Source organism: Fundulus heteroclitus, chromosome 7 (assembly GCF_011125445.2).
Source record: "Fundulus heteroclitus isolate FHET01 chromosome 7, MU-UCD_Fhet_4.1, whole genome shotgun sequence".
NCBI lineage: Eukaryota > Metazoa > Chordata > Actinopteri > Cyprinodontiformes > Fundulidae > Fundulus > Fundulus heteroclitus.
The window spans coordinates 25,586,700-25,613,760 of NC_046367.1; the positions used below are offsets into that span (position 1 = coordinate 25,586,700).

Here is a 27,061-nt window from a genome sequence, read left to right on the forward strand (position 1 = left end):
CTGAGGGCGGAGGAGCAGCGGGTTCCCCGGGCTCTCTACTTTCTGGACTGCCGGACCGGTGCGGACGTCGCTCACCTCGCCGCCATGGCGCCGCTGCAGCAGAGAGGAGCCTGCGCCGTCCAGGCTGCGCTGATCCTCCTCATCCATCTGCTGGAGCCCAGCGGGCTGCGCGCCTTCAACCTGGACGCCCGGCATGCGATCAGGAAAGACGGGGAGCCGGGCTCTCTCTTCGGCTTCTCCCTCGCCTTGCACCAGCAAGTCAACCCCAATAAAGTCCTGTAAGTGCTCACTCTGCTTTGGCTTTATATAATTTCTCATTTCAAACCTCTGGTGGGAAGGAGAGAGACTCCCCTGAGTAGATAAATGGATTTAATGTTGTATGAAAGGACAGATTCTCTTGAATTATTTTGGTTTATATTTGAAAATGTTAATCCGTGAGCCTTGTTCTGCAGCAGCAGCAGCAGCAGCAGGAAACAATGAAAACCTTTAGATGTTTCTTGATTCAATCCTTTTTTTCTGCTTGAAACATCAAAGATTTAGTCAATTATGGCCTCCTGCCTTTGGAGGACTGACGTCCATGCAACAGTTGCTGGGCTGCTCCAGCATTTCTTTAATTAAAACTACACATAAAGTTCCCAAGCCCACAGAGCTTCTTAGTTATTTTGGTTTCTAGATTTTAGTAAACTTCCCCTGTGATGCTGGTTGAACGTGAAACGGAAAGCAGGAAGAGGACAAGCAAGTGTTTCTACTGGAGGTGTAATCTTCCAATGTGGTTGTATAAGGTTCAAATCATTCAGAGCGCAGGCAGAGGAGTTATGATCTGCTTTCCTTTTGTTTCACACGTTATATTTTAGTTGTTTTTCACGTGGGAGTTTGCATCGTAGAAAACATTACACTACAAAGTTGGAAGCTAACAGATCAATCGCTTTAAAAAAAATTCAATCATAATAACATAACTATTAATTGATAGGGGAATCGAACATGCTGATTTCTGTCGCAAATTATCTGCTTGCGGCACAACTCAATACAATTCAGTTTTATTTATTTTGCACCAATTCTCATCCCAAGGCACTTAAAAAAAAGGCAATTCAGTGAAATCATCCAGACAGATTGGTTGAAACGTTTTCTATCGAAGGAAAACCCAGTAGATTGCATTGAGTCACTGACCTGCGTAGCCACGGTGGGCGGTCGTTGCCTCTGCAGCAACAACTCAAGTGTCAGAGGAGACATCACCTGTGAGAGGCTGGATCCTGCTGGCTGATCCTGTGTAGCCGGGTAGGGAGGAGGCAACATGTGTGAGCCTGCATACATGCTCAGATTGCACGCTAGGAGATGTTTCCAGCTATGGGGGACCAGTGGAGGAACATGGAGACAACGATCTGGTAGCAGGTCGACGTAGATAAGCCTCCTGGAATGTTATCTGACTGCTGTGCAGAACAGTCCTGGCATTGTCTACATTCTGAGTTGATTTCTTATAAGGGTTTTTTTTTTTAGAGAGAAGCTCATCTAAACTTTTACTTAAAAGCTTCTTTTTCAGAGAACATGAAAAGAGACACTGTGACTTCTTCCTGGTTTGACAGCTTGAAGTGATAGAGGGCTGTTGTGAAGCTGACGTTATATTTGCCCGGCAAACACGAGGCCTGAAACGTGGCGCCGGCTTGATAGTTGGTTTTCTGCAGATAGGGAAAGAGAACTCAATTCTCCTCCGAGGAGGAGGCTGCCACAGATCTCTGCAGACTGAATCTGAAAAATTAAACAATTGTGTAGGAGTGTAAATCAGCACAATACGATGTTATTTCAATCTGGAAAAACTCACACGGATAGAAAAGGCAATTAGAAGAATTTTATTGATACAATATTTTAAGACTTTGGCGCTCAGACCTCGGCAGGAAACATTCACGCTGAATTATACTTGAATATGCATAAGCAGGCGTATGAGAATAGGGATATTTTCCCCACAGGCCTGAAACTGGTGGTGGAGTGGAGATAGATGACGTTTTGTTCAGTCCATAATATGGTCTGTTTGAGCTAGATGTCCAACTTGGATAAACACAGGTTTGCATGAACTGTGCATGATGAACAAGCATGCAGCGACTGTGGAGAGTAAAAACTCCCCTTTGGGAAGAAACCTCTGGCAGAACCAGGCTCATCATGGACTCATCATCTATCTATCTATCTATCTATCTATCTATCTATCTATCTATCTATCTATCTATCTATCTATCTATCTATCTATCTATCTATCTATCTATCTATCTATCTATCTATCTATCTATCTATCTATCTATCTATCTATCTATCTATCTATCTGTTTTTAGTCCTTTTATAAAAGTCTAAATTTTTCTTGTTACATTGACGATACAAGATACATGATTAGATCATTTTACTTGTAAGCTGTTGCACGTATCAGGCAATGACATTAAAAACAGTATTCTTCTAATTTTAAAGCAATATTAATAATGATAATAATAGATCACCTGTTCACTATACTCTCATTCCCGAATTTCAAAATAAAAGTGTATCTTGAAAATGACGATAGGGATCGATATTGCATTTCGCATCGCTGTAACTGGATCGTTGCGCTTTTAATTGCTAGAAACACATTTAACATGCAATTTAAAGAAATATAACACCATCAGTTAGTTGTTTAAAAAAACCTTCATATCATGAGAAGGAGCTTTGTAAAAAGCAAACAAAAACACATGACATCCCCTTTAAATAATTTAAAGCACAGCATACATATTTGTCTGTGAGCATTTGGAAACTGATAAGATAATTTGCTTCTTTTTTTTAATCGTCGTTCTTTTTACATAATGCGTCAAGTAGCATTCATTATTATCAGTTTTGGACTACGATCTATTCATGGAGTCCTGACATTACCTAATGTAGATATAAGCTCTGGAAAGCGTCTGGAAATTAAAATAATGAATTCAAATTGTCTACTCAAATGAGGTACATCTATCCACAGTTTAGCTGCAGTGGAGTAAATGTCAGTGGTCATTAAGAAGTTTTCATCCACAATTATTGCTAAAAAATACTATCGCTAAATACAACTATTTCAACAGACGAAATGTCTCGCTTTTAGAAATGTCTTTCTTTAGGAGAACATATGAATGCTTGAATAGTCTATTATGCGTCAAGTCAAGGCTAAAGCTTATAAATTAAATTTGCCCTGAATTTTCTCACAGCAGACAGGTACACATCGTCACAGCTGCTCCGCAACATCAGCTGCTGAAGTTCTCTTGGTCTGTGTGCGAATGAAAACATGGACGGCTCCTCAGCTGCTTGTCTCAAAGCGGGCAACATTCAGATTTTCACTTATGATCATCAGACTGAAAACCTTTTTCCGTTCTTCATTTCATTTCCTCTTGTAGTCTAACACAGAGCTTCAGGGTCTCTCGGTCTGAAACATATTGCTGAACATTCTTTTAGTTTTTACACTGCCTCTCACATACTAAGGTAAACTTGCACACGCCTTAGTTACTTCGAGATGCTGCTGCACTATCATTCATGTTGCATATTGTATTATCTTTTTTTTCCACTGTTAAACTTGAATATTTTATCTTATTTTTGCTTTTTTGTTTGTTTGTGTGCTTTGTATCTAAAAATAAGTCGCTAAGCAATGCCATAAAATGGCCAGGGCTGCACTTAAAATATAGGTTTTGAATTTGTTGATAATTATCGATATCGATTAAAATGATTTCTATTTTATCGATTTACTTTTTTTCTATATCGTCCAGCCCTAGTATACCATATTATCAATAATTGTACAATATTTACTGTGGCATTTACTTTTTATTCTAAGCTTGTCTTTACAACTAACTTTAGATTAGACTCGATTGTTCTTTTTTCATTTTTTTTCTTTACTATTATTGCCACTGTCACACCTGAATTTACCCATAGTGGGAAAATAAAGAAATTCCTTATCTTGTCAGATCTTAACAAGCAAGAAGCATGACAAACACGACTTGCCTAAGAAATCAGTGCAAAAATCCATCAGCCTCGTCAGCAGGCGAGACTCTATGGCAACTAGCTGCATCCTCTGTCTGCAGCCCGGCCAAACCAAGTTGTATATTGCTGTTCCTATCCTCGAAGCTCATCCTAATCATTCAACACGATCTCAAAGAAAAAAACCCTGCATGCTCGCAGACGTAGCCTAAAATAAGTGTTTCCTGGAGCAAGAGAGCTGTTCTGGTTCCTCTATCAAACATCTACCCTGATAGGTTGATGGAGGCGATGTTTCCACTCTGTGCTTTAGCAATATGCAGCTTTTCCAATGCTGAGCTGTTAGTCTTATAGGTTTCTCAAAATGAAATAATTTGTATCCAATTTACAATGTCATAGTTTCTCAGAAAACATCCATCTATTATCTTTACCCGCATATCCGTGCAGGGTCGCGGGGTGGCTGGGTGCCTAACTCCAGCGGCCATTGGGCGAGAGGCGGGGCCAGTCCATCACAGGGCTCTTCTTAAATATTTATTTATTGAAAACATCGGGGAACATTGTTGAGGTGCACTGACATTGAGTTCAGCTGCTGTTTACCACTTCAATGTGCCTTTATGGGACTTATAGCACAGCTGAAAACAGAGCGCTGTTTGTTTTAAGAGCTCCTTCTACTCGTCACTTAGTCTCGCTCTATATCTGCACTTGACCCGCGAGCAAAGGAGGTGAAATCGTATAGGCAAGCTCGGCAGTGTGAGAAACACGGACGTGGCGAAAACCACAAACCAGCAATGCAAGACTCTCGGCCCATCTGTTTCTTCTGTTCTCGTTTGGACCCAACGTTTCGCAGCGATCGCTGGCAGCTGCAAGTTTCTGCCAGCCTTTACTTCTTGCATTGACGGGATTATTCTAAATCCTTGACGTGAGGAGAGGCAGGGAGACTCCTCACCATCCTTCATGCATACTTTGCTTGGTGAGAAGGCGATGTGGATAACATTCCTCTTGTTTGTTAGACAGTCTCTTTAGCTGTAACTAAAATAATATAAAAATCTCGGGCTGAGTGGAAGAGGATTCCTGTTTTAACACAGGGGAAGCAGTCGAATACCTCCTGGATGAACAAGAGGCTGAGTAAATGATCTGGATTCTCTCCGCGCCGCCAGAGAAAAAAGGCCATTAGACCGGGCATGCATGACCATCTGTGAGCGCGTAACCCGATAGATTAGAGGCATCAGTGAATCATCAACGGAGACATTCCAGTTGCATTTCCCTCCCAGGTCAGTCTAGCTAGAGCAGGGGTTAAGGACGTCTTGGTTAACGCAGGGAATCTGGAGACTTGTCGTGGACCTTTATTGTTCGCTTGATGCTGAATATTCGCACCTTCCTCCGTGATGTGCGTCCAGCTGTTTGCAGATCAGCAGCAGTCCGGGTATATCGTGTAAGCCCAGGCGTTTTGAACAGCTGTGGAGGCTCTTCCCGCTACGACGGCACAGCTGTGGGGGCTGCAGCGGGACATCAGTGACGTCGCCGCTCCATAAAACCAACACCGATCTCCTTCCCATTTACAGCGCAGCGAGAGCCGTGGTGTTTTAAAGAGATGAGGATTTCAACTGAAACCCTCTTATACTAGATTTTAAGACCTGAAAGAATCTAATAACTAAATTAGACCCTAATTTAGTTATTAGATTCTTCCAGAGGGCCAAGCTTTTAACAGATCACTTGAGGGGGTCTGGATCTGTAGTTCCTCTTTTTTTTAAAATCCTTTCAAAGATTTTCATTGCATTTTGGTCCTTTGCGCATTTTTTTTTTTTTTGTTGTTGTTCTTTGGACTTGATCCTGACAGCATTTTGTATAGTGTGCGGCGCGCCTAACAAAACCAGGACAAGGGATGAAAGCGGTTTTAATGATCACCAAGATAAAATCTCCGATGGTTAGTATTACTCTTTTGAAATCAAATTTCCAATAAAACTGTATTCAGCTACCACAGCGGTAAAAATCTGATTCATTATCAGTCACATGCATCCTGACAGAAGCACGATGACAGAAGCATGAAGAAAAATAAAGAGGTAACATTCAAATCACCAAAGAGCACAACACCTTAGAAACAGCTGCATTTCGAACTACTCCTCCTCGAAGCATTTTCATAGATGTGTTGTCTTCACACACGTTCTCTGGTATTTTTCAGCTTTGTGCAGCCTTCCCTGTGTCCTTCAGACTAATCTGTTTTAAATGTTAACTTCTTACCAGCTTGCCAGGTCAACAAGATAGCCAAAATGTAAACATTTTGTCAATGCAGCAAATGACCTGAGGCAAGAGTTCTTTTTAAATGCGCAGAATGAGATCCTAAATCATACATTACGCATGAATGCATGAATTGGCCCCATAGTGAAGATCTCTGTTAGGAAAATATTGTCCTATGAGTTGTTTGAGATAAAACAGAACTTTGTTACCCGGTGTTCACGTAGGCGACAGACGGGAAGTCTGAGCGAGACTGTGGTTTCCCTTTCTACATTTTCACAATTTCACACTTTGGTAGTTTGCCTGAAGTTTACTGGACAGCTGCCATCACACCATGATAGCGTGAAGATAAATGTAGTGAAAGGTACCAAACAGTTCATGCAGATAGACCTTGATATGTACGTCAGTTTTATTTTAGCCTTGCATTTTTTACTGCGTGACTCCTAAAAACTTAGTTCTGATCCAAAATCTTTGAAGATGCATAACTCCTTTATGTCAAACACCATTTGAAGATAAATGAATGTATGCGTTAAAGAAATGTGTGTCCAGCCCTTTGATAAGTCCGAAAGTGTGTTGATTATCATCTTTCCCCGGATTGGTGCCATGAGTCATCCATGAAGCACAGAGTCGTCCTTGTTGGCGATCTGTGGCAGTTTAAGTTCAGACCGAGGTTGGACATAATAAGTGCATTGTTAAGACGGCACCGAATTGCATTGTCTGCTTCTGACCCACTTTGGGCCCAGCTTCAGCTGACAGATGGCCTCACGTTTGGCTCTAAAATACTTTGGTGTACTGAGGAATTCATGGTCTACTCAACACCAGGTCCTTCAGCGGCCAAGCAAACCCAAATCATCACCCCTCCACCGTCGTGCTTAACAGGTGATACACAGGAAATTTCTCTGCGTAAAACTTACTCAAATTGAAGATGTTTTTTTTTTGAGAGGGACCAAATGTTATCAGTTTCTGAGAAGATTTTACTCAGTTTACTGTGTATCCAGAGTTATGGGTGTCCAGAACTGTAAGACTGAGCATGCTAACAGAGGCCCGTAGAGTGCCCAGATCTAACTTTTTTCTATTTCATTTTTTTAGTTTTTGAGCTTGACTTTGAGTTGAAAGTTCTCGTACATCCGCTCCAAAGTGGAAGCAGAAGTTCCTTCTCTAAGGTCATTGCTGATGTCTTTCCATCTTGATATAATTTTAACACACATCCATACGCGCCAGACCTATAAAATGCCCCAGTCCTGTCTTTATACAGGAAATAACACTGGGAGATGGTTTATTAATCAAAGGCATTTGGTCAGCACCCTATAGCTGCTACTGTCCATGTTAAATAGTTTTGAAGCAACAAGGATGCACTTAGTTTTCCCCATGACAGCACTAGTTATGCAAATTACTATATTTTGAAATTTCCACAGTTTTGGATAAAAAGGCAATTTAAATCTCTTGCGTGAAATCAGATTTTTGTGTTCCTTTCAGTAAGACTAAAACATCTTGTAAACATTTATAATTATTGCTGATCAGATTATCAGGGGAGAAAAATTACTCTAAACTTTATATCTATGATTACAGTATAAGTACCTTAAGATCTTCTTTTTTTGGAAGATTCTTGCTTTAGCTATTGTATTTCAGTAAAAGGAAAAATCCATAACATCTATATGATCTTTGCTATTATCTTCTTTATGACATGTTTTATCTGACCAGTTATGTGTTTCTGAGAACGCCTTAGATTTTTATGGGTTTCTTGAACAAACTGACTTGATAGTGAGGCTGCTGACAGGAAAACGTGTGAGACGGCGAGGTTTGGTATGTTGCAAAGGTCGCTGGGGGAAATGAAAAGGGATGTTTGTTTCAGCAGAATGTGTGTTAAGCAGTAGCCGGCCAGGATGTCACGGTTTGCTTTTTTTTCCCGTCTTTGATGGTCACCGTTGACTGAGTTCCTTAACACCCAGACAAACAAATGTGAGAGAGATTTGTTTCCTGCTCTTTTTATTTTAGTTTGGTAAAAAGGTTTTAGGAAAGACAAAAAAGAAACATCATTGCATCGATTTATTACACAAAATGTGATAAGGGTTAATTTATATGATTATGGTTTACGGCTAATGAAACCCACGTACACTGCCTGGCCAACAAACAAAAAAAGTCGGCACCAAACAATAAAAAGGTCACACACTAGTATTTTTTTTGGACGGCCTTTCGCCTTGATTACGGCATGCATTCACTGTGGCATTGTTTCGATAAGCTTCTGCGATGTCAAAAGATTTATTTCCACCCAGTGTTTAATTATTATTAATCTTTCACCTAGATCTTGCATTGATGATGGTAGAGTCTGCCTGCTGCGCAAAGCCTTCTCCAGCACATCCCAAACATTTTCAGTGGGGTTAAGGTGGTGGCCGATCCATGTGTGACAAATATGTCTCATGCTCCCTGGACCACTGTTTCACAATCTCACATCAAATGTGTGTGTGGAAATGCTCTTACTCTCACTATTAAGCCCGGAGCTCTACTGTTGTTTTTCTTCAATTTGATTTCACCAAACATTTAAGTGATCACCGATCGTGATCACTTAGGATTTTTTTTCCGGCCACATTTTGTTCCTCAAACCCGATGGGGTCCCACTATCCTTCCAGCTTTTAATAATGCGTTGGACAGTTCTTAACCCAGTTTTGGCAGTTTCTGCAATCTCCTTAAGATGTTTTCTCTGCTTGATGCTTCATGCCAATTTTTTGACCCTTCTGAATCAGACTGACAACTTTTCCACAAACATGGGATGGTTGGACAACATGGTTGTTTAATAAATTAGAAGCGTTTCATTGCACCAGTTGGTGTTAAATAACTGGTTGCCAGCTGAAACATAATTGCCCATGCAGTAATTATCCAATGGGAGGCTCGTACCTATTTGCTTAGTTAAATCCAGGTGGCGACTTTTTTTTTTTTAGCCAGTCTGTGTATTTAGGTTCTCTACAAATGTTTATATTACTTAAGACCAATAATTTTTTTAATGCAGGACCATAACGTATATTCTGGCCTTCACGACCACGTGGAATACCGCCTATTGGATAGTTGTCCAGCAAACAGTCATTGAAACCCTTCCCAGCTCAGGTAAATCACAAAGAAGGTGGCTGTTCAGAGGGCTGTATCCAAGCAGGTTCACAAAAAGTTGAGTGGAAGGAAAAAGTTTGGTAGAAAAAGGGGAACAAGTAACAGGAATAATTACCGCCTTAGATTTGGAAGTAAATCCACTTCAAAGGTTTTGGGTTTGCTCACAAGGAATGAACTTATCTAGTACATGGGCTACAACGGTTATATTCCTTGCATTAAGCCAGTCCTGAACCATAGACAACCTCAGAAGTGCCTTACCTGGACTAAGGTTGAATGTAATTTGAAAGTCAGGGTCTGGGAGTTTGGAGAAACAGTGGAAAGGCACAGAATGCACAGAACTGCTTGAGGCCCAATGTGAGGTTTCCACTTAGTGATGATTTACAGAGTCATGTCATCTGCTAATTTTGGGCCATTGTGTGTCATCAGGTCCATCATGAGGTCCATTATCAGTGCAGACGTCAAAGTGCAGACATTCATGCTTCCCTCAGCTGAAAAGCTTTATGGGGAATCTGGTTAAATTGTTCAGCAGGACTTGGCACCTGCCCACACGGCCAATATTACAGTTTCCATGCTCTCGGTGTGCATGATTGGCCAGAAAACTCACCTGACCTCAAGACGAAGATGTGAAACACCAGAACCAACAAAGCATCCCTAACCCCTCCGCAGTGCCATGTGCTGATCACATCCATGCCTCACTGTGTTGATGCAGCCACTCATGCAAAGTGAGGCACAGCCTAATTCTGAGTGCATGTACCATACCACAGCAATTTTATTTATACTTCACACACCCACATGACCAAAGTGCTATGCACGATCATAAAATACAAATGATCACCCATACGCTTCGTCTTCGACACCCTCAGTGACAACTGGTCAGCTGATCTATGGGAACGCGTGGGTGTGTAGGGATGTAGCAGCTCAAATAGGTAAGGTGGGGCAAGGCCATTAAGAGCTTTAAAAGCAAATCAAAGGGTTTTAAAATGAATCCTAAAATGCACTGGCAGCCAATGCAGCGCGGCTTAAACTGGGGAAATATTTTTGTACCTGTTAAGAGACGTGCAGCAGCATTTTGTACCCTCTGAAGCTGGGAAATTCACAAATCATTGGCTCCCTTATAGAGTGAACTACAGTAATCTAGCCGTGTCCTTACAAAGGCATGGATTACTGTTTTGATTAGAAAGAATAGGCATTACTTTAACAAGCTGCCTCAAGTGAAAAAAGCTGGATTTTACAATAGCTCTAATGTGGGTTTCCAACTTAAGTTCAGCATCTGTCTTTATCCCTAAATTTGTAATAATGGAGCCAGCATCAGTCAGGGAGTCTTCATTGGAACAACCAAAAATCACCACCTCTGTCTTTTCTTCATTTAGTTTTAAGAAATGTAGGGCATCAAGTCTTTCAAACATAAAAACAGAGACTGAAAAGCATGTATTGCATACTTTTCAGTAGGATTTTTGTTGTGTATTATTATTTTGTTCTACAATATTCTTCTTCTTAGCTGCAAGCCATAGCCATCAAAATAAATACTTGAAATGTATGTCTATGTGTGCAATGATTCGACAATATTTTTTTGTTTGTTTTTCCTCAGGTTGCTGATCGGCGCTCCCAGAGCCAGGGCTTTAAATAAACAAACATCCAGTGAGACTGGTGGCCTTTTTAAATGTGAAATCAATGAGATCAATAACTGTGAGCGTGTTGAATTCGATAACGATGGTGAGAAACCTATAAATCTCCCCTCCTGCTTGCTTACCCTCCTACCAACCTGTCTAATTGACACAATTCTGATTTCTTTCTCTTGGGTTGATTGCAACTGAAAGAGGACCCACTTAAGGAGAGTAAAGAGGACCAGTGGATGGGTGTGTCTGTGCAGAGTCAGGGGCCAGGTGGAAAAGTCGTGGTACGCCCAAAGACATTTTATACCATTGCCCTCTGTGTCTTTCTGATTGCTCTGTGTGGTTGAACAGTGGGTCATGCCATTTCAGACGTGTGCACATCGATATCAAAAGCGTCTGACAGAATCCCAGTCGGTCCTTGGGCGCTGCTACTTCTTCAGTCAGGATTTGACCATCGACTCGACATCTGATATGGACGGGGGTGACTGGAAAACCTGTGAAAACAGGTTCGGAGACACAGATCATCTCCAGTATGGGGTCTGTCAGCAGGGTCTGGGGGTCACCTTCACCAAGGACTACCATTATGTGGTGTTTGGAGCCCCAGGAGCCAAAAACTGGCAAGGTCACCATTATTATTTAGCGCTTTGACACCATATAACTTACTCTCTGTATTCAGTGTGGTTGCATCAAAATCTGTTGCCTTGATCTCTGAAATCCTCTGCAGGGCTTGTGCAGGTGACCCAACAAAACAGCACTTTGTTGGATATGGAAATATATGATGATGGACCATATGAGTTTGTGGAACCTGAAAAGACTGTCGTAGAAGCCCACAGCTACCTTGGTGAGTAAATCCTCCAACAAAACGCACTGGTTGTATGTTTGTGTATCACTTGGGCTGCTTTGCATTGACAACAGAGTTTCCAATTATTGGCTGCCAACAGTATCTCAGCAGACTTGTGTCTTTTGAAGATAATGAGGAAGTGCTTATAATAAGGCTTTTAACTTCTTAGAACAGCATCCTTCCTCTAAAACTACTGGAAAGATTAGAACATGTGTATGTGGGGCCCTATACTATAGTTTACTCATGATGGAAACTAACTGCTTTTTTTTTTTTTTTTTTTAATGGGACCCATTTGGATTTACTTCAACTATTTAGGTCCCCAAAATACAGTCCTTTGACACAATGTGTTGTTTTAGTCCCATGGATACTTACTATCAATCACTATGATCACAACAGGTGTCATCTCAAGGCACATTGCAAGAAAAGCAGATCCAATTCTATCTATTCAGTTCAATCAGAACCTATAGACAGATTCTCACGCTTCGCAGCAATCCCCCCCCCCCTCCTGAATCAGCGTGTGACAACAGTGGATGATTTGATTGCAAAAAGATGTTAGCTTTGCTGCAATCCCTTAAACGGAGCATGACTGTGGTGGCAGTGGGCAAGAAGAAACACCCTTCCCCTCACATTTAATAATAATAATAAAATCTTTATTTGTCATTGCAATAGCACGTTCCAAGGAATCTTGATTTCTGCATTTAACCCGTCACCCATAGGGAGCAGAGGGGGGCTTACAGCGCCCGGGGAGCAATCTAGGGCTACAGGTTATGCTCAGGAAACTGTGGTGTCAGTCTGCAAGGTTCAAACTGGGTTTATGCATCGTTCTCAGAAGGCAAGCGCTCTGCTCTAACCACTGTACAACCACTTCTCCCCAGCCACCACTACCTGTTCTCTACTACCCCACCCCCCTACAATAAAGGCCTTTTAAAACTTTTTTAAAATATGTAGATTAAAAAAAACATAAAAATTTATAGTGAGTAATAAATAAAAACAATCCTCACATTTCCTCACACACACAACATTTTGCAAAACGACACACAGGTGTATCACATCAGGATCGCGTGATCTCTACTCTGCAGTTTGAAGCCGATCTGACCTTTAGAGACGTGGTCAGGTGTGCTGCTTGAGTGTTGAAATCAACAAAGAGGTGTAAAGTATTTTATACCAGCCCGTCTGTTGTACAGGAAATAGTTTGCAGCTGCAAGACTTTCAGAACTATTGTCAGTGTGCCCAGGTGTCGCTGTCTAAGCAGGTTCACCGTGAAAGGAGACTGCAAGATGCAAAACGAAGCCTCAACAAACTTTAAAGCTTGAGCTTTTCAGCTACCAAAGTGCATACCTCCACAATGAGAAAGAGGCTGTGTGCAAGTTTAACTTCAATGGCAGGTATGCATGGACAGAGGATTTGCTCTCCAAGAAAAGTATAATGGCCAAAGAGAACCTATAAGAAGTTCATGTCACCCTTTGGGCCCTTCAGTACCAACTGAGCATCATTTAAACGCCAGAGTCCACCAGAATGTTATTGTTGCCCGCACGTTTCACTTCATGACAGCCGAGTTTCCATCTTCTGATGACTACCTCCAGCACGATAATGACTACTCTGAGGTTTTTGAACTGTGGGAGGAAGCCGTAGTTGTTACAACAAGTCATGCATTATAGGATAAGGGGAGAGCATGCGAACTCCATGCAAGAGGGACCTTCTAGCTGCAAGGCAACACTCTTAATGACTGCTCTGTGCAGTTTACCATTCCTAGAGCAATATTCTGACTTCTGTTGCGAGTGAAGTACATCGTCATGCCCACAACAACATCCAAAAGGTTTTCCTTTGGCCCATAACATCCAAAGTCCTGACAGACTAATGTGAGCTGCCCATGAATATCTATCAATTGAACATTCATTGTTTAAGTCCTGATGAACAAGTTCTGCTAAACAAGCCAGTTGGTGACCGCTTGGGGACTGATGAGAACTAGAAAGCAGAATTAGTGCATCTAAACACGGAGCTCAGTGTTTAGATGTTAAACCGCGTGACCATTTAGTAGCTGCAGTGGGAAACCAAAAAGAGGATATGGTAAATGGCTTGTACTTGTACAGCATTTTTAACCAGTCTTGATGACCTTCAAAGCGCTTCACACTACAGTTTAGTCATTCACACCCTGACGGTGGTGAGCCATGTTTGTAGCTACAGCTGCCCTGGGGCAGACTGACAGAGGCGAGGCTGCCATGCACCGACACCACCGGGCCCTCTGACCACCGCCAGCAGGTAATGCAGGTGAAGTGTCTTGCCCAAGGACACAACGATAGAGAGAGTCGGTGCAAGGATCGAACCGGCCAATTGCAAGACAAACTCCCTAACCTCTGTGCCACGTCACCCCACAGGATAAAGTAGGAGAGAGTCAGATTGTGACCTGAGACATTGTCCTCGGTCTCCAGATCAAACCAATGTGTAGTTACCATCTCTTTGTTCTTAGCCAAAATGCTTTTCTGATTCTGCAATGTTGCTAACAAATCCCAGAGGAGACATGCACACCTTCACATATTTTTCAATGGAAAACGGCAGTGACATGACAAGAACAGAGAGTTTTAACATTATCCTCATAATAGGCTAAACGGTTTTCCATCTATAACATCTCTTTACCCATAGGGTTCTCGCTCGACACGGGGCACCGCATCATGAGGAACCGCAACCTGACCGTGGTGGCAGGAGCACCAAGAGCCCATCACAAGGGAGCTGTAGTCCTGCTGAGCAAAGACTCTGGACAACTCCGGGTGAAGGACCTGCTGGACGGGCCGGGACTAGCGTCCTCATTTGGATACGACGTGGCTGTGGTCGACCTGAATGGTGATGGGTAGGTGAACGTTTATCTGTTGAGAAAGATGTTTGTTTCCTTGTGATTGTTCTCCACCAATTTTTTGGTACCTTAAGTGGACGTTTAATAAATTTTAGTAGCATAGAGCTGCACTATATGTATCTCTGACTCCACACATGGAGTCAGAGATACAGTAGGTTGCAAGACGGGATTGTATTCTTTTAATAAAACATCCGGGTCTGAATAAAATCTCTCCCCCTCCCTAAAATCAACATCAACATCCCATCTGAATGTGTTATAATCTGATGAAACCAAACAAGCTTCTGAGCCAAAATTCAAGATGGAATAATTTGGCCCAAACGCATCGCTGCACATCACAGAATGAACACCATACCCACAGTGATCCACGGTGGTGTGACTGTCATGCTCTGGGGTTGCTTTTATTTACATAGAATGGATTTTTTTTTATTTGCCTAGAAGGATAAAGTTGTGAATTGTTTCAAGATTTGGCACAAAACGTGTCTAAGCAAACACCAAATAAAACAAAAGAATGAAAGCTTTGCCATGGCTGAGCTGGAGGGAGAATATTCCACTGCAATGCGTTTATGTTAAGACGTTTCTCCAGTAATGGCGGAGGAAGTTTGTAAGCTAACAGGGTCCTTATATTTTCTGTACACGATTTAGATGGGAGGACATTGTCGTGGGAGCTCCTCACTTCTACGTGAAGAGCCGAGACGTCGGTGGAGCGGCTTTTGTTTATATCAACAGACCTGAAGGGTGGAATAAGGTCACTCCTATCCGTCTAAACGGCACCAAAGATTCGATGTTTGGAGTGGCGGTGGAAAACATAGGGGACGTTAATAAGGACTCATTTAACGGTAATTTACCTGGCTTTGTGACGATATTCATCTTTTCAGACATTTCATACCTGTTTTGACAAGTGATTTACTATGACCCGCATAGTCTGTTGTAAGGAAATGAGGCTTCATTACAATAAGTCTAATAAATCAGATAAATAATATCTGACAGTAGGTACTAGTATGATTGTTTTTGGATTGATCAGTTGCCATAATCTGTGATACTGCATATGATTTAGCAGTCACCGTATTAGTTAACAGACTTAGACTGTGTGAAATTTTAATCTCAGTATACATCCAGCTGTTCTGCGAAGGCCTCAGAGGTTTGTTAGAGACAAACCACATGCTCAGGTGGGGGAATATGTACACATGACAACTATTAGTCATGCAACTCACCAGCTCCCCCATGTAGCTGCGAAAGACGTTCAAAGAAAATCAATAGATGGGTGAGAAAGATGGTGCTCTGGTCATAAGAAATTCAAACAGTTTGGCCCACAGGGCAGAAACTTAACAATGCACGTCAAAAAAAATAACAAATAAAATAAAAATAAAAATAAATAAATAATTTGCAGCAATAGGAGGTTTTGCTAAGTATTTTTTCAAGGGTTGAATATAAATATACAGTTTGATTGTTTTTTCCCCCACTTCAGAAGTGTGTGCTTCATTGTGTTGGTCTATCCCATTAAACCCTAAGACACACACGTTTGTGATTCTGATGTTACAAAATATAATGATGCTGTAAAGAGACGAAAGTAGGCTTGTACAAATGTTAACGCGTTAGGAAGAAATGATGACACAAATCTGCAAATGGGCACGTGAACCCAGAGCCTCAGCAGCCAGAGTACATTAGCAGCAATGTTTTTATACCTGTGCAGATATTGCAGTTGGAGCTCCGCAGGATGATGAGGGAGTGGGAAAAGTCTATATTTATCATGGATCTGCAGAAGGGATCAAAACAAGCCCTGCACAGGTTGGTTTTTATGACCTTTTGTTTTATTTTTATTATGGATTACATGTGTGGTGGTTGCAGTGATAAACCAGATATTTTTTCACAGCTTAAGTGACTTGAATATAATTTTTAGCTTGTTTTGTTTGAAGAATTTTGAGTATTTTAAATTTCCCTACAAATGTGCTAGATTCCCAAAACAGATGAACTGAAGTAAACTGAAGTAATATTTTAACTGTGCCACATTATATGTTTGGCTTTGATTTACATCTTATTTTCTGTTGCCAAAATAGAGCTGAAAACCTCTGCATGCAGATTTCTGCCCAGTTTCAGTCTGTAAGCCCAAAGGGTTTTTGGAACTATTTCTGCCTAAAATTACATACCTGATATAAATCAAGTACATCTCCACAGCTATAAACTGTAGATGCAAACTTTTATCTGTGTGAAGATAAGGCATTAAAGAATATTTTTTCCAGTGGAACCACTATTGCAAATGTCACTATGTCTGATTTATAGGCAATTAAACAAACTTATTAAAATTATTTGAAGGTCACCTAAATGTTTTTCAAAATAAACAGCGCAAAACATCATTAAAAACCCTTTTGAAAATATAGGAGAAGCCTCAGACTTTATTGATCCACATCTTGACTATAACTGGAGCAAATCTGGACTGAATCAGCTGAAGCATATTTGTTCGGTTTTAGTGGCCATTGTGCCAGGCAGACCTGTGATTTTGGCACAATTTGGCCAAATGTGCCAAAACTGTGCCAAATGTGTTTCTCGCCTCCTAAAATAGAATCTGGTCAAATAAAAGTGCTGATTTCTATTGTAACACTCCTTCTGCATATGACAAAGCCTTTGGTCATAAGATTTACGCTGTATATTATCAACTGCGTCAGGAGTAGTAGCTGCGCGTAAAAAAGACTTGCAATAGGTTGTTGGAAAAGTGTGACTCTCTAGTTTCCAGGAATACCAACTGCGAGGGGTTTAGCAAGAACAAGTCCTGAAGCATTTTTCCGGAAGAGTCCGCTATGTTTGATAGACCTTTAAATTACCGTATTTTCCGGACTATAAGTCGCTCCGGAATACAAGTCGCACCAGCCATAAAATGCATAATAAAGAAGAAAAGACTGGAGTATAAGTCGCATTTTTGGGGGAAATTTATTTGATAATATACAACATCAAGAACAGACACGTCATCTTGAAAGGCAATTTTAAATAAAAATAGAACGGAGGCAACAACAGGCTGAATAATTGTACGGTTAGCTTACGCTACATAACACAAGTGAGAACGTGCCTAGTATGTTAACATAACATATTAAAAGCTATTCAGATAACTATAGCATAAATAACATGCAAAGAAGTTAACCAAAGCACCCGTGTCACTCCAAATAACTAAAATCCAGTTAAATCTTCATCTTCTGTGTCACTTTTAAATAACTCTGTTAACTCCGGAGGTAGAAGACGCGGCACTTCCACTTCTACGTCGCTTACGTCTGATTCAACACAGGCCTAGAGCGCCCTCTTGGGGTTTGGTGGGAAAATAACAGGTGTAATGATATACCGGTAAAAATGTGTAATAATTTTACACATAAATCGCTCCAGAGTATAAGTCGCACCCCCGGCCAAACTATGAAAAAAACTACGACTTATAGTCCGGAAAATACGGTACATCTTTTTTTTTAAAAAATAGTATTTTTGAAAAAAATATTTTAGCAACTTATAACAATAATAATAATAATAATAATAATAATAATAATAATAATAATAATAATAATAATAATAATAATAATGTATTTTATTTGTAAGCGCTTTTCTTGACACTCAAGGTCCCCTTACATAGTTATACACATACAATCACAGTGCGTAGGCTACTTTAAACAGAAGAGTTTTGAGTGTGGATTTGAAGTGTGCTAATGAGTCTGTGTTACGGAGATCAGGAGTGAATTTTAGAGCTGAGACAGGCATGGGGAATAGTGAGATGAAATGAAGAAAAGGATCTGAGGAACATGTTCTAGAAACATTAAAACCTTCTCCCTCAAGGGATTTAGGAGAAAAATAAATTATCGTTTTTGAATTACTTTTGGAGAAGGCAAAAAATGGGCTTTGCCCACTGAACCCGGTACCGGGATAGTCGGGCTTAATGGGTACAAGAGAATTCACTCACTTTACTTTAAAGACCAGTACATTTTAATTATCGCTATATTTTATATCTTGTACTTTCAACATTTAAATTCCTGCTGGCGCAACATCATGTGTCAGAATCTCCACATTTTTTAGGGTAATGGTCCAACATTTCTCCTTTATTACATTCTCTAATATTTCATCTTCTTCATTACAGATCCTTTCAGGCAGAGAGCACAACATCCGCTTTTTTGGATATTCTCTGGCAGGAAACATGGACCTGGATGGTAACTCTTATCCAGACCTGGCTGTGGGATCTCTGTCAGATGCAGCTTTAATTTACAGGTAAACATGACTCGTAAACACAGGAAGGGCAAAATAAATGAAGATGGTGTGGTTGTCTTTCAACGCTTCATTTAACAACCTTCTTTCAGAGCAAGGACAGTTGTCAACATCAGGAAAAATGTTATAGTATCTCCCGAGGAAATTGACCCCAGTAATGGCTGTAATAACCGCTTTTGGTAGGTGTTCAGGTGACATTATACTCAGACTCTGCAGAAGATACTCTGTTGGGTAATTTTTCTTTTTTTTATCAATAGCTTCACTGTGAAAGCTTGCTTCAGCTACACAGCAAATCCTAAATCCTACAGCCAGCGGCTCAGTAAGTAAAAAAAACATTAATAAAAGGTTTATGCTACACAGATGTTTACGAGGTCTTAATAACATCTGATCACATTTTATCCTGCAGTAATCAGCTATTCCATAGAGACAGATGGAGAAAGCAGGAAAAAAGGGCTGAACTCCAGGGTGATTTTTCTGAACAAATCTGCTGAATCGGACACGTGGTTCAACAACACCTTAGAGCTCAGGGGCCAAAATAGAGAAAGCTGCGTCAGCGTCAATGTCGGGCTTAAGGTAAATCATAATTGCCTCTAATTGTAATTAGTTTGAACCAGAATTATATAATCAGTAAAAATATGTAGAAGAATCAGATCTTTTCTTTTGCAGCTGATTAATGTGTTAAGAAAAGAAGTAAAATATTTATACTGCTACGGAGTCAGCTTAGAAAACCAGTATGCTGTAACTTTAACTGTTGGATTTACACAGGAGAAAATTCAGGACAAGATGAGCGGCATTCTCATCGAGGTTTCTGCAGAAATTATCGAAGCGAAAGGCAAGAAGACAGAAAATGGTCTTCCTCGGCTGATGCCGGTTTTAGACGCCGCCCAGCCAAGCAGAGCTGTCGCAGAGGTAAAGAGTCACTTTACAGTTTTAACCGAGCTCATACTCGTCACTTTAAACTTTCTCCTGTTTTGCCGCGTTACAACCACAAACTTTAATTTGTATTATGTGATAAACCAGCACAAAGATTTCACTTTTCCACTAAATGGAGTCCATGTGTGTAATTTAATCTCAGTAAATCTATGTGGACTGTGAAGGTCTCAGCTGTTTGTTGGTGAATGATAACAAACCAACAGCATCATAAGGACCAACTGCAGGCAGGTGTTTAAAACCCAAGATGAGTGTTGTTCATATAGTTGCATTATGTATTCACTTTTGTCTGTAAATATGCACATGTCGAACATGTTATGTTGGCATTACTCTTTTTGCTGTTGTTTGACTAATTTGATTGTTGATTTTCCTTTGCTCTGTGTATTTATGTAGTTTTGTTTGTTTGTTACTGCTATTGTTTTGTTTCTAGTGCCTGAAATAAATATCTTAAATAAAAAAAAATTATAAAAAGAATATGCCAAGCTGTAAACATCTCAAACAGCACCGTTCAATTCGTCGTCTGAAAATTTGGGGCCGTGATGTCCAGACTTTTTGCCGTTCGATTGCAGATGGCTAATATGTGACCAGTTGTCGAACGTTTAATGGGCAACGTGAATTAGATTTTTTTTAAATGTGTGTGATTGTTAAAGTGTAAAACTATTTTATGGTATTTTTTTATTACCTGCTCAACAATAAACTAGACAGTATTTTGATGAAACAAAGAGGTTAGTAGAATTTTTGTAGATAAAGGATCTGTATATCATTGTTGATCTGGAAAAAAAGTGGGCCTCTCACATATTCCCTTTTAAAAGAAAGTCATACATTCTACATGATTGTCACCTGAAAATGTGCATAATAAGTGGCCCCACTTTACAGTCTGTTCCCCAACTGTAGACCTACCCAGACATGGGGCCCAGCAAACAGAGCATCGAAGATAGAAGCAGTCAAAAGGCCTGCGTTAACTCCGGAGGAGCTGCAGAGATGCACAGCTTGGGTGAAACAATCTGCAAATTGGTCATGTGCTATAAAATTGGTCCCTTATTGAAGAGTTACCGAAGAAAACCTTTGTGGAAAAAAGGAGCAATAATAAGTCCTATTTCCAGTTTGCCACATGCCTTGTTGGAGAAACATGCAGATGAAGGTACTCTTAGACCAAATTTATATTTTTGATCCTACGTGTAAAACTCCATATATGACAGAAAACTTGGTGATGGATGGAGGTAAATACAATCCTGGTAGGCAACCTGTTAGGACTGAAGGTTGGGGCAGCAAACCGATGACCTTAACCATCCATCCAGAGCTACAACCAAATGGTTTAGAACAAAGCATGTTCTTGTGCTAGAATTGCCCAGTCAAAGTCCAGACCCAAATCCAATTTAACATCTGTCAAGACTTGAAAATTGTTCACAGATGTTCTCTACTCAGTCTCCTTGCAGCTATGATTGCAGTAAAAGGTGGTTCCACAACCACCTTTTACTCCACCACAAAAGGGGTTCAGGATGCAAATGCACTCCACACTTTTCAGATTTTTCTTTGTCAAATATTTTAAAAACTACAATATATATAAAATTTTTCATCTGCTTCTCATTGTTGTGCTACTTTGTGCAAGTCTAGCAAATAAAATACCTTTAAGCGTGTGGTTGTAATGTGGCAAGATGTGACATAGTTGAAGTGGTAAGAATCCTTTTTTTAAATAACCGTATGCAAATCGATATTTTTACTTTGTTAACATCTTGTTTTCTGAATTATCGCTGCAGGTAACCTTTCTCAAGGAGGGATGTAGAGATAAAAGGATTTGCTTTAGCAATCTGCACATGAACTACAGTCTGTACTACAAAGAGATCAGCCAGGATATATTCTCCCCGTTGCCCAAAAGGTTCAAATACAAACTCAGCCTTGTTTAAAAACTGTTTAAAATCATTCAAATTATTTTATGTTAAATGTTTGTACTGCAAAATCCTGTCAGAATTAAAACAAATCTGCACTGGAGTTTCTTCTTTTAGTTTTAGTTAAGCTACAATAAATAAGTCTGCCTTGTCTACATTACATAACTTTTCACCTGCTGAAAGTAAAACATTAGGCTATATTTTAAAGATCTCTGCAGAAATAGTTGTTTGGCTGCTGTGTTTCTTCCGAGCTCATTTTTAAGTTTGTGTGCTACAGTGCCGACAACGTCCCTGAGTTCGTCAAGAGTTACGAGAAGAGGGACTTGTTTGTGGGGGTGACGGTCACCAATGAAAACCAAGACGATGCCTACGAAGCGAAGCTTGTGGGGAAATTCCCAGACACCCTGTCGTACGCTGGAGTTCGGCCCACAACTGTGAGTGACATGTAGTGAGTAGCTACTATGTGAACTAGGGCGAAACCTGCTAGAATATGAGTGCTGTCTCAAAAATGGCCTTTTAAATTGAAGATCGCTCCTTTTTTGCCAAATGAACAGATCATCTGTACTGCCAACCAAAACGGATCTGAAGCCGAGTGTAAGCTGGGAAACCCCTTCAAGAGAAACTCAGAGGTACCCACAATCCTGATAAGAATGGCTTGAAAAGCTAAATATGGGTATTTTAAGGTAAGGTATAGTTTTCTTTTTTATACAAGGTCACCTTTTACATCATCCTGAGCACCACGGCTATAACACTCAGCGCCACTGAGATTGAGATTGATCTGCAGCTCCAAACGTAAGTCATCCGTTCATTTCTATACATGAACTGTAAATATTAGGGCAATAAACTATAAGACCGGGAAAGTAGGTTGTAAAATATGACTATTGTTGCCGTTTCAAAAACAAAATTCACCAGCTGTTGTAGTTGAAATAACTGAATTATTACATAAGGTTACATTAAGGCCATAATTCAGACCCTGCTTTTTACTGAGATTTAGTAGAAAAAAATGTATCCACTGTACATGTATAGTTCAGATCATCACTGGTTCTCTGCTATTAATGCAATTTAAGAATTACAGAAACAACTGGCGATGTGATTCAACACAGTGGGCCCGAAATAAAAAGCCACATAGACCGTGGCGCGGCAGGAAGCTCGCTGCGGCTGTACTGATGCAGCTGGGAAACAACACCACTGTGATTTTCACCCTCGGACACTTCAGCTCCCCTTTTTAGTCACCGCTGTGAAGTTAGTTTTCACGCCCTGCTGCTTCAGCGCCATCTGCCTCCTGTTCGAGCCGATACAGGGAGGCTGATCAGGGGCTAACATCTGCTCGCTCCTCCGTCTTCCTCCTCTCAGGTGGAGCAGTCAGCCATGCTAGCGTGACTTACAGCCGGTGCATCAGCTGGGGGAGGAGGGGAGGTTGTTTGCTTCATGTTGTGCTCTGATTAGAGAATTAGAGAATTTGAATTCCATGGAAAGACAACCTCATAGAAAGACAACACGCTTTCTGATCTGAGCATTTTTGAGCAAAGCAACAAAGCTGACCACCCCTGAGCCGGTCCTTTGGTATTCACCTTTGATATTCACACAGCCTCATCAGTGCGCAATAGATGATATTATACCCCCAACTTGTTTTCATGGCCCATTTCACACATATAAGGTCTTATTTTTTTAGTTTCCAGTCTGCTAATTAAGATGAAAATTGGCCAATTTCTTTGTGAATCCCTTTAATTAACTGTTGGTTTTTAACACGCCTGCTCGTAAACAGCCAAAAAAACACTGTTAAAACGTTATTTTATTGTATTTTGTACAGTTACTTACAATTATCTTGAACAAGATTGTCTTCTTCTGCTTTAGGACCAGTACTCAAAATATTTCTCCTGTGAAAGTAAAGAGTAAAGTGAAAATTGAACTTCCTTTGACATTGAGCGGGTAGGTACATTAATGTAGAGCTTCCACAGAGCACCTATGTGAACGTACTATATATATAAATATATATATATATATATATATATATATATATATATATATATATATGTGTGTGTGTGTGTGTGTGTGTGCGTGTGTGTGTGTGTCTGTATAATTGCAAAAGAAAAGTGAGTATTTTCCCATTGCTCCTTCAGGGAAGCCCAACCCAATCAACTATCTTTCGGAGGTGTTGTGAAAGCAGAAACTGCAATGAAGACAGAAGAAGAGGCTGGAAGTTTGATTAACTTTACTTTTAGGGTAAGTTTAGTCTAAATAGATTACTGATATACGAACATCATTTCATGTTATTAGTATAATGTGCTGTTCTGGAGCTGCGTCTTCTGAATTTCTCCCCCAGATAAACAACTTGTGGAAGCCTTTGGCCCATCCTCTCAATGCCTCGCTGCACATTAAGTGGCCCAAATACAATAAAGATGGGAAATGGCTTCTTTACCTGGTGAAGGTCACATCTCATGGACAGGAGAACGTCGTCTGCTTGCCTCAATCTGAAATCCACTCGCTCAAAAGCATTTGGGTTGGTGTTTCTGAGAATTTGATGTTGAAACAATATTATTCTGAGCTCAAATATTCCTTCATGCGTTTACAGCTGTGTGTTGTGTTGGTTTAAAGTGTAGAAATGTGCTTTCAGGAGAGTTCTCCATCACGCGCAAAACGGGACGTGGTCGAGAAAGAAAGGAAACTTGGTGGCCAAATCGCTTTTCATTCAAAATATAACATTTTGGTGAGTGGATTTAAATATTCTGTGTCGTAAACACCTAGACATTTTGTGTTACAAGTTTGCCTCCTTTTTTTTGTTTCAGTCCTGTAGAGGGAAAAACAAATGTGTGGTGCTACAGTGCCCTCTGCAGGGAATTGATGGTACTGCAGTCGAGCTGAGATCTCGTTTGTGGAACTCCACCTTTATTGAGGTAACAAATTTTAGTTTCTGTCGCCTCTTTTATGCATCCAGAGTTGATCAGCATGATTATGGACGTCCTGATTAATTATTGAAGCTCGTGTTTTTGTTTTCCCACAGGAATACGCCTCCTTTCCAACCACAGTTTTGGATGTGGAGGCCTCGCTCGTGCTTACCTCTCAGGCTCAGAACATATTCCTGAAGTCTCCTGACTTTACTGTACGCGCTTCATCGGCTGAATGGAAATATTAACCCCAGCGGTCCTTTATAACGCCTGGGCTCATCGGGTTTTTCTGCTTTGACGTTGTGTCTCAGGTGAAGGTCCTCGTGTCGCCCGACAGCGAGGTGGCTCAGTTCGGAGTTCCCTGGTGGATCATTCTGATGGCGGTTCTGGCCGGGGTCCTGATTTTGGCCTTGATGGTGTTTGTGTTATGGAAGGTGGGCAGATGTTTGTTGAAAAAGGACGAGCTAGATGCAAGCCGAACTTTCACGTCGGATGGGAGGGAAGCTGCAGCTGGCGAAGCATTTAAAATCTGTGAACAACTAGCTAACTTGATTTTTCACATAATTAGACATCTAAAACGCCAAAGCAGCTGATTTAATGAAGCGTGTCTGGCTAGTAGGAGTGCAATCACATCTAATAAAGAATCAATTTATAGAAAACCGCCAAAAAATGATTCTGAGAAGTGCAAGAGGCCAGTAGATTTGTCAGAGGATCCATACCCCTTTGATCTTTTCAAATATCTTCACATTACAACCATAAATTCAATGCATTTAACTTGTTTTTCTACGGAATAGACCAACACAACGCAGCGTATAATCTGAGATTTAGATGAAAAATAATATGTGGTTTTAATTGCAAATCAGAAAAGTGTGATGTGGATTTGTATTCAGCCCCTTCTGTGTCAATACTTTTTTAGAACCACCAATTTGCTGCAATTAAGGTCTTTTGGGTTGCGCCTCTACCCAGTTGTGCACATCTAGTGGCTGAGATTGTTACCCGTCAGATAAGAAGGAAATTTTTTGTGAACTGCAACTTTAAACTAATGTCACAAGACCTTAACCGGCAAAAATGAACACAGAAAATGCATTAAATATGATTAAAGACCCCTTAGAAAGCAGCAAGAAAATGCTGAGAAACAATAAACACAAAAGAAAACCAAAACGGCCGGAGAACAAGACGATAATAAGAGGCTAAAATAAACTGAGCGGGATGTTGAAAACTGGCATCTGAAAGAAAAAAAAAAACGTGAAAAAAATTACATTTACATTCAATAAAGGCATTTAAAATATTTTGTGAAAGATGACACAGCTAACCTTTTGCCCACCCTTTGTCTCTCTTCAGTGCGGTTTCTTCAAGAGGGCGACTATAGAACAATTCAATGCTGCGTATCACAAGGCAGAGATCCACGTTCAGCCCTCAGACAAAGAAAACCTCACTGATGAGGCCTGATTCTCTCTCTGATCGGGGGGTAAAGTCGGCATGAAAGCGTGATTATCACCGCAGCTGCTAACGAGCTTCGCTTTCCGTGCTAAACCCGCTGACCTAATGCAGATACTCTCAATCAGACACTTATTGTACTGAGATGAAGATGCGAGTCATCTGGAGGGTTTTTACTTGGAAGAACTTTCCAGCTGAAGTCAGCATAAAATAAACCTCTTTCTTTTTTTTTTTTTTGCTTCTGCGTAATTACATCTCTTTTTGCTGCCAAACGTCTAGACACGTTTCCATGTGCAAATTTCAAAAAAATTTTTTTGCAACAACGCTGTTCTCTCCAGACTGCTTTTCCCGACCTTTTCTATAAAACAAAACACCGCAAAATCATGCTTAACCTTGCTGCGCTGCTCTCCTTTAATCGTCCCTTTTGAAATATGACAAGATTTAAACTTCTTTAAATCTCTTCCCTCCATCCAGTGCGGATTCTTCAAGCGCTCCAAACAAGAGGACAGCGTACCTCGCTACCACGCAGTGCGGATCAAAAAGGAGACCCCAGCTTACGTCGATGGAAAAGCCGAGTCTGAGGCTTTTGAGAAGAAGCAGTGGATGACGACGTGGATCGACAATTACAGCTGCTAACGAATGTTTTATCTCCTGAGGATTCTGGGTTTGACCCACTGAACTTTCATTTTTTATTTTTAAATTCAGTGTTTTTCATTCTAAATTTGGGTTCAAGACAATCAATTTACACACTGTATAAATGATGCTGTATATATTTAAATATTTCTGCACATTTTGTATTTATTTTTTTATATGAAAATAGCCATGTAACCAAAGCCTTTTTTGGAGCAAGTTTACTGCTGTTACTGGTGCTGTACTGTGTTTTTTTTTTTTTTTTTACCTCAAATTGTGTACAGAAGGTACAACTAGTTCAAATATATGAATAATAAAAGCATTGTTGGTGTTCAGCGCAGTTTAACTCCCACCCTTAAATCCTCATTCCTGAGAAGTTTAGGTAGCAGCCACTGGACCATAGAGCATCACTGAGGTGGCTTGTTTTGTCCCACATGAGGAATCCAAAAGGGAAGATGTTTTTTTTTTTTTTAAATAAAGCAGAAATG

General features: G+C 40.5%; 1 protein-coding gene across 3 annotated transcripts; it reads left to right on the forward strand.

Moving 5' to 3' along the window:
• On the forward strand, window positions 1-26,825 carry itga6a (integrin, alpha 6a). 3 transcript variants are annotated; one of them, XM_036139293.1, is made up of 26 exons: window positions 1-278; window positions 10,865-10,989; window positions 11,094-11,173; window positions 11,259-11,511; window positions 11,614-11,730; window positions 14,371-14,575; window positions 15,221-15,414; window positions 16,269-16,363; window positions 18,681-18,808; window positions 18,898-18,984; window positions 19,063-19,124; window positions 19,212-19,378; window positions 19,571-19,714; window positions 21,493-21,611; window positions 21,899-22,055; window positions 22,176-22,250; window positions 22,334-22,413; window positions 23,476-23,550; window positions 23,742-23,844; window positions 23,945-24,121; window positions 24,236-24,328; window positions 24,408-24,515; window positions 24,623-24,721; window positions 24,818-24,940; window positions 25,848-25,974; window positions 26,418-26,531. In XM_036139293.1, the coding sequence occupies exons 1-25, from the start codon at window positions 85-87 to the stop codon at window positions 25,953-25,955; spliced, it is 3,168 nt and encodes a 1,055-aa protein (XP_035995186.1). In that variant the 5' UTR covers window positions 1-84; the 3' UTR covers window positions 25,956-25,974; window positions 26,418-26,531. The 3 variants fall into 3 exon arrangements, with proteins under 3 accessions (XP_035995186.1, XP_035995187.1, XP_035995185.1); XM_036139294.1 differs by having other exon boundaries at window positions 25,848-25,993; window positions 26,418-26,529; XM_036139292.1 differs by lacking the exon at window positions 25,848-25,974 and having other exon boundaries at window positions 26,418-26,825.
• The last annotated feature ends 236 nt before the right edge of the window (window positions 26,826-27,061 follow it).